Below are 8,056 nucleotides of genomic sequence, written 5' to 3'. Positions count from 1 at the left end.
TCCCTATATAGGATCAGACCCCGCAGCAGGAGCGCCGCTCCCAGTGCTGCACTCTCCCGAGCGCACCATGGGGTCGGCCCCAATGTCCAATATTTTTATAAAAGGGATATATAGCATGCTAATGAGAGAAAACCAAACTATCATCTCGCGACCACGGGTTCGGATCCTATATAGGGATGGCCGGTTCACTCACTGACTGAGCGTGGTGCTGACAACACCAAGCCAAGGGTTGAGATCCCCTTACCGGTCATCTTTAAAAAAAAAAAAAACTGGTAGAGGAGTGTGTTGTTACTGTTGTCAATATCATCATATCACTTTTATCCATAAAATGAAGATTATAGAACTTAAGTTTCTGTGAATATTGACTGAGAAAAAGTATGTAAAATACCTGGCACCTGGAGATGTTTAATAAATGAGAATTTGTTTTCTCTTTTCTGCTAGGATTAATGCTTGCAAGACCAGGAATACCCAGAGCAAGACAGTATACAAAGCAGGACTCCCCTTGAGGATCTTCTTTCATTGATCCTCTAACTCCAACCCTGGAGCCTCCTACACAGAATTAAGGTATCCACTCAACCCTTCTTGCCATAGCCAATATCCATGGCCTTAACCCAATCCCAACTTAGATCTGTTGTTCCATCCCTTCTAGGCCTGTCTGCTCATAATTCACAGTATCTGCTTGACTCTCCCACTTATCCAGTTCTAGGGCTCAGCTCCTTCTGTTCAGCTCCTACTGCAACCTAAGACCCACTAAAAGAGAGATCAATGATCCCAATAGGAGGTAATACCTTCTATAGGAGAACCAAGTCTGCTGGGCCATCTGCATGATGCCGAGCTTGGGGCCCTGACATCTGAAGTTCTCCCCGTGGAACATTCCACTGTCTTATCCTTCCCAAACATCTGAAATCCTAGCTGTGTGGGGGCTGCATCATGGGGCAGGATAGAAAGGGCTTTGATCTAGGATTCTAATCTTGGCTCTTCCCACGAACAGCTGTACTGTCATGGGAAAGTCATTTAACACGGTTTCCTTAGATGTTTCCACCAATGTGTATCTTGATATACATAATCAAACCACAACAACTGTGAAGGCTTAAAAATCCTTGCATAATGTATGAGTATTCTACCAATTGTCTCTACCCAAGGAAACTGAGAGAAGGCTGTTCCCTAGTGTTCCCAAGGTGGGATATAGGGATCAAGTGTGGTTGGGGTAAGAGCTCTAGCATTTCATATTCCATTGGATAATTCTGTGCAAGCCCTTTTAAAGACAGATGAGAGAGAAATGAGGAACTTAGAAGCCACATAGTTCGGAGTATTTGGGAGTTAGGTTGGATGCTGTGCATTTTGATTTATACTTTAGAACAAATTTGAAGTCCAAGCTGGTAAATATCCATTATGGGAAAACATTTCTTTTTCAACAAGTTAGAGTTGGGACTTCATCAAAATCTCTGTCTCGAGGGATTTCTAGGCCACCTGGGCAGCACAGATCTGTCTCTGTATCCTCAGACTTCCTCTAGGGTATCAAAGGTTGTCACAGTGGCCAGAAGGGTCCCTGCCAGGCTATTCTATCCCAGCCCACGTGAGCTGAGCAGGAAACTGATCGTGGTGAGCCCGAGGTCCCAGGCCTCACTCATGACCTCGCCACTGACTTCCCCAGAAAAGGTTCTGGTCCGTTCTCAGGGAACCCCAGCCAGAGACTCTATTCAGCTTATCTTCTCCTGGGACCTTCATCTAACATGCAGTATTGACATTTCTAAGTTTGAGCCTGCTATTTGATTTCTAAAAATATACTGTTAGGAATATGGACATATATAGTAAAACTATAATAAAGAGCAAAGGATTGATTGACTCAAAGTTAATCAGAAGTCAGGGTAGTGATTACCTCTGTCAGGGGGAGATACATAATTGGAGCTGGGTGAACCACATACAGCTTCTAACGTTCAGGTATTTTTTTTTTTTTAAAGCGGCCATTGCCTCTACAATGAGATTTGAAGCATCTTCAAAATCTCATCTCACTAGATAGCAGGGCCCTCCTCCAGTTTAGCCATCAAAAAGTTTTTTCTCTACAAGGTCACTGTTCAGTGAAGATTTGGAGGTTCAGCCTTTCTGGCCTGTCAATGGTAGTAAAGGGCACAGGTGGAAGTTGGTAGCAAAATGCCCTGAGTGCCGTAGATCAAGGGTACTAGGATGCCAGGCAAGGGTGGGGAGTAAAACAGTGGGACTAAAAGAGAACGTGACGCCACATCCCCCCATTGCTTAGATCAGGCTCTGTTTCACACTGCGGTGGGTACTCACCTAACAGCCTTGACTCGGTGCCACCGACCATCGTTGAAGGAGCCGTTCACCATGATGGATGCCATACCACTGCCCAGGTTATAGCTAAAGGCGTTGGAGAATAAGAGAACAGAAGCTCAGGCAGACACCCACGCACAAATGATGCTCAATGAGAAAGTTCTTTGGAGCTCAGAATCAGGTTTCCGTAACACAAAACAAAGCAATGATATAAAGGGTGGTCAGTTCCCAGGTTAACTGTGGTAAATTATACATAATATAACATTTAGCGTGTTAACCATTTTTAAGTGTATAGGTCAGTAGTGTTAAGTACATTCTCACTGTTGTGCAGTCTCCAGAACTCTTTTCATCTTGCAAAACAAAAACTCTGTACCCATTAAACAATAACTCCCCAATCCTCCCTACCCCCATCCCCTGACAACCACCCTTCTGCGTTCTGTCTCTACGGATGTGACTATGCTAGATACCTCATGTAAGTGGAATCATACAGTATTTGTCTTTTTGTGACTGGTTTATTTCACGTAGCATAAAGTCATCAAGACTGACTTTTTTTTTTTTTAAGCACTATGTATGGAAGCATCAGTACTATAGTTTCAGGAAAAACAAGAAGGGCTTTATCGTTTGTAGAGTGTTGTACTGGGTTGAACAGTGTCCCCCCCACCAAATTCTTGTCCACCCAGAACATCAGAACATGATTTTATTTGGAAATAGAGTATTTGCAGATGTAATCAGTCAAGATAAAGTCATACTGGATTAGGGAGGCTGTAAATCCATTATGGCTGGTATCTCCTTATGAGAAGAAGAGATCTAGACACAGACAGAGACACACAAGAGAGAAGGCCATGTGAAGACAGAGGCGGAGACTGGAGCGATGCATCTATGAGCCAAGGAACACCTAGGATTGCCAGCAACCAGCAGAACCGAAGGAAGGAAGGAAGAATGGAGCAGACTCTCCCTTAGGCCCTCCAGAAGGGAGCAACCCTGGCAACACATTGCATTTTGGATTTCTAACCTCCAGATCTGTGAGAAAGTACATTTCTATTGTTTTAAACTACCCAATTTATGGTAATTTGTTACGCAGCCTTAGAAAACTAACACATTGTTTTCATTTTTTTTTTTTTTTTTTTAAGATGACCGGTAAGGGGATCTTAACCCTTGACTTGGTGTTGTCAGCACCACGCTCAGCCAGTGAGCGAACCGGCCATCCCTATATAGGGATCTGAACCAGGGGCCTTGGTGTTATCAGCACCACACTCTCCCGAGTGAGCCACGGGCTGGCCGACTTTTTTTTTTTTTTTTTTTTTGGTTTTTTTAATCAGAACTTCAGAGTAGACTGAGCCCCAAAGAGATGAAGGAAATTTGCCTAAAATCACAAAGCTAACGTGTAGAACTTGCACTTAGTGTATTATCTTCCTCATCCCCATTTTATTCTGATGTCAGGTCCATCTCATAGCTTCCTATTTTCTAATTCAGTTCCCAGATACCCTTGTACACTAAGGGTATCAGAAGACAACATGAACATGTTGTTTACCAGAGAGAAACATCCCTCTTAATCTAGTGTTCATCCAATTATTCTAATTTAATTCAACTCAACAAATATTTAGTTAATGACCACTCTAGCCTTGAGCCTACTGCCTAGATCTTCCCTTGATAATATAACAGAGCCTGTGGAATCACACGTTTGAAGGGAAACGTATTCCACCTGGGACAACTCTCTCCTCCTGTTGTAAGGCTGGTGTCTCTCCTTTACCTCACTGCCCAAGAAATAGGAATGTTGAGAGGAAACCTGGATTAGTTACCAAGCACTGGCATGCAGTCATTCTGGGAAGACAGCAAGAATAGAAAGCGCTTGCCTTTCCCCAGAAAAAGCACAGTAGGTCGTTCCTTTAATAATAGAGGCTCAAAGAAGTTGCGCGGCCTACTGACATTTAACCAAAAATAGAACTTGGGGTGACTCGACAAACCATGGGATAAAGCTGCCACTCTGACCCTGAAAAATGCATTGTTTTCTAATGAGTTTCCCCCCATCAAGGGTCTCCTTGTACAGAGCAGCCTGGAGGTGGACTTTCCAGATTTCATTATTTGGTAGCCAAAAGCTTGTCGATGAATGAATAAATGAGAGGCAGGGCTAGCGCTTCTTGGCAGAAACTTAGCTGAATCACTGTCTATGGCTGTTCTGAGAAAGAAAGAGCACAGACACTGGGATTTGATGGACCTGCCTCGAGCCCCACTCTTGGCAATTTACTAGCTCCATGACCTTGGGGAATTTGCTTCATCTCTCTGAGCCTTAATTTCCTCATCTGTCAAATGGGGGTAATATACCTTCCCTAAAGGATCATAGGAAATGTTAAGTAAGAAAATATATAAAGAGAATGGCGCATAGTAGGAGCCAAACAAATAATCCCACCACCCCAAACACATGTGGCACTTAGTGCATCTTGTGTACGGAGTTGTCAGTGCTCCTCTGGTAGAAGGAGAAAGTTGCCATCAAGAGTAAAATTCCTCAAGGGCCGGCCCGTGGCTCACTCGGGAGAGTGCGGTGCTGATAACACCAAGGCCCTGGGTTCGGATCCCATATAGGAATGGCCGGTTAGCTCATTGGCTGAGCGTGGTGCTGACAACACCAAGTCAAGGGTTAAGATCCCCTTACCAGTCATCTTTTTTTTAAAAAAAAAAAAAGAGTTAAATTCCTCAAGCCTTTCTTGGAAGAGTAGCCATGTGTGAGAGTAAACCAACAGACTGTAAATATGTAACCAAAACAGTCGGGAACACCCAGATCTCAGAATCAAGGTGACCTTGGTACAATTGCAGGGACGCTGGACTTGAACATGATTGCAATCCAGTGAAAGGAAATCTTTGCAGTTGTGTGGATCCCATCTGGACGAAGGGCGGGCTTTCTTCTTCTGTCCTCCAGCCTGAAAATGTTCCTGTTCACACAAAGGGCCAGGATGTGCTCATGGGAGTCACCACTGAATCTAACAGACAGTAACCCAGCCCTCACTGTGGCTGGGGGGCAACTCGGTTGGTTTCTCCATGGCCTGACTCTCCAACACCCCCAAGCTGATTTCAGACCCTCCACATAACATCCTGCTTCCCAGACGCGCCGATACCCACCCTGACATATTTCCCTCTTTTATATAATAATAAATCACCAAGAACAGTAGTTACCTTTACTGGAGGAGGGATGAGGGAGCCTTTTTGGGTGGTGGAAATATTCTGTTCTTTTCTGGGTGGTGGTGATGTGGTGTTTATATATTTTAAAATTTATCAAGCTGTACACTAAACACATGTGCCTGCACATAAGTTACGCCTCAGTATAAAAGTAAAAACAAACAAATGAGTGAATGCATGTCTGGTTTCTGTACCAACATCTCGTGAATCTGGCTGCCATGAGTTACCCTGAGCCTCTCAACTCGGTGTGCAATAAAGGCTGTGAGGCTGAGCACTAAGGTGGCCCCAGGAAATGCCATCAGGTGAGGACTTTAGGAAACTACTCGGCCACCTTCATGTGGTGACACTTTTAGCTGTGATCTCTTCAAACTGTAGCACAGAGCACTTTACTAATGTCAGATCTCCTTCCTTTCTGTGGCATTAAAATGTTATGAGGTCAAAATTAGTGGGTGAAATCACTAGTGAGGTGAAATTTACAAATCCACCCAGTAGGTTTTATGCCCCACATATAATCATAAAACAAAAGGAAGCAAAACAAAAACAAAAACCACACTTATCTTAGTTGAGCACTTTGATCTCCTTTTTTCTGTTCAATTTTACACCAAAACAATGATACTTTTTTGGGGGGGAGGGGGGGGCAGTTGGCCAATAAAGGGATCTGAACCCTTGATCTAACTAAATTAGCTAACTGGCCAGCCCTTGATACATTTTTTTAGAGTTTCATTGCTCTATTTTCTGGAAGGGCTCTGAGCACTAAATTAGCCAAAAGTACCAGCATTTAGGTGAATGAAGAAAGTCAAAAAAGTTTAGAGTATGTTTTATTATCTTAGGATTTTCTTCTGTTTGCTTTGGACCTGGATCAAACACCAAAACCTCAGGAATGATTCATCTGCTCCTAGAACGGTTCACTCTCTAGGCACCACTGATATAAGCTCCTCGAGGGCAGGGCCTCTGTCTTACTGAAACTAACAATAACAATAACTAAATTTTATGAAGCAGTTATATTGTGTTAACTTCCTCCCAGAAAACAGTCAAGGATAATAATTTTTATTATTATTAACACTAATAACTACGAATGCCAGACCCTGCACTAAGCTCTTTACATGAATTAATTCATTTAGTCCTCACAACCAACCCTTTCCTTTGACAAATTAGGGGAGGCTCAGAGAGGTTAGGTAACTTGCATGAGATCACAGAGCCATGCGGATCAGGCGGGTCTGACTCCAAAGCAGCTACAGTCCCTGTTTCTCAGCATGGTTCCTGAAACCACCTGGGGTGCTTGTTTCCAGTCAGATCCTGCTGCCCACCCACATCTACTCCATCAGAATCTTGGATGGCAGGGCCAGGAACCTACCTTTGGAACAAGCTCCCTCGTGACTCACTGTTGACATTTTCAAACCACCGGCCTACACTACAACTCTGCTCTGTCCCCAGCCCTCCTCAGCACTTCTATTTGTATCGGGTGAATGGATGTGGTGGAATAACTGCCCAGATGAGGGAAACACAGCTGCAGGCCTAGGGACGGGCGCAGAGGTCTGCCTTGGCCTGGGTTAGGCAGTGTAACTTACACAGAACACACCAGAAACCAGGATTAGAAGAGAAACAGAGGGCCAATTTTCAGAAATCTGAGAAAGAAATGTTAACATCAGAAGTATGTCCAGGATGGACCGGAGCTGTCAGAAGGTGCCAAAGGAGAGTGGGAAGGCGGGGGGGCTCTCCAGTGCTGGGCGTGAGAGCCGGTGGGGGCTGCAGCAGCCCTGAACAGTCCCAGCTGCCCTGTTGGGCTGCAGTGGGTGGTGAGTGGGTTTTAGCTGGCAGCTTGGGGGGGACGTCGGGCCATCCCACCCACGGCTGAGCTACTGTTTCAGTTCCCTTTTCTGGGCACAATCAAGTACTTGAGGCCTTGGCGAGGTTAACCACAGGAAAACCACAAGAAAATGGCTTCGAGGCAGCCAGCCTGAAACCCGGGTGTGAAGAGCTCCATGTCTGACCTCTGAGTTAAATAAGGGTGGGGGGCTGGTGGGGACGTGGAAACCGTGAGAAGCTGCCTCTCCCCTGCCAGCCTCTACCTTCAACCACACTCATCTCTCGAAAGTCCCCAACAATCATAGGATTGAATCACTTAGCAAGCTCTGCTACCTAGGGCAAGTGCAATGTTGCTCAAGTGACATTTCCTCTCAAGACGCCTTTTATTTTAATTGCAAAGATTTATGTTATCCTATTCTGGCTGTCAGTAATCCCAGCACGTGATGGATGGAAGCCCCAGAATTAAGTCTTCATTGTCTCTGTAGTTCAGTTATCTCTCCTTTGTCTATTTTGATTCCAATTAATTTTATATCATTTAGTGAACACTTGTGCTGGTCACCACAGAGGGGATTAAAGAAGCGAAAGCCTGAGAAATGGCTACCCCCGTGGTGCAGGAAGTTCTGGAGACCAGGCAGGGATTTTCCAACCTAGGCAGGCACCAGAATCCCCTGGAGAAATGGTGACATCAGAGTGCTGGGCCCCACCCCTGGAGTATTTCTGTTTCAGTAGGTCAGGAGCAGGGCAAGGGGGGGGGGGGGGCCTGGGAATTTGATTTCTAATATATTCTATT

The 8,056-nt window shown here is 44.8% G+C and overlaps 1 protein-coding gene across 1 annotated transcript in view; it reads right to left on the bottom strand.

Annotated features, from left to right (window-relative positions):
• EGFLAM (EGF-like, fibronectin type III and laminin G domains) overlaps positions 1–8,056 on the bottom strand; it is a 55,915-nt gene that overhangs the window by 4,638 nt on the left and 43,221 nt on the right. Inside the window, exon 16 of the mRNA XM_008579802.1 lies at positions 2,293–2,376. Within this exon, the coding sequence (XP_008578024.1) occupies positions 2,293–2,376 (84 nt within the window). The remainder of the gene's footprint in view (positions 1–2,292; positions 2,377–8,056) is intronic.

The sequence above is a fragment of the Galeopterus variegatus genome, unplaced genomic scaffold, assembly GCF_000696425.1.
Source record: "Galeopterus variegatus unplaced genomic scaffold, G_variegatus-3.0.2 Scaffold81, whole genome shotgun sequence".
In the NCBI taxonomy this organism is placed as follows: domain Eukaryota; kingdom Metazoa; phylum Chordata; class Mammalia; order Dermoptera; family Cynocephalidae; genus Galeopterus; species Galeopterus variegatus.
Note: the sequence above shows the minus strand (reverse complement) of the source record. Positions and strands in the feature narration are given on the sequence as shown.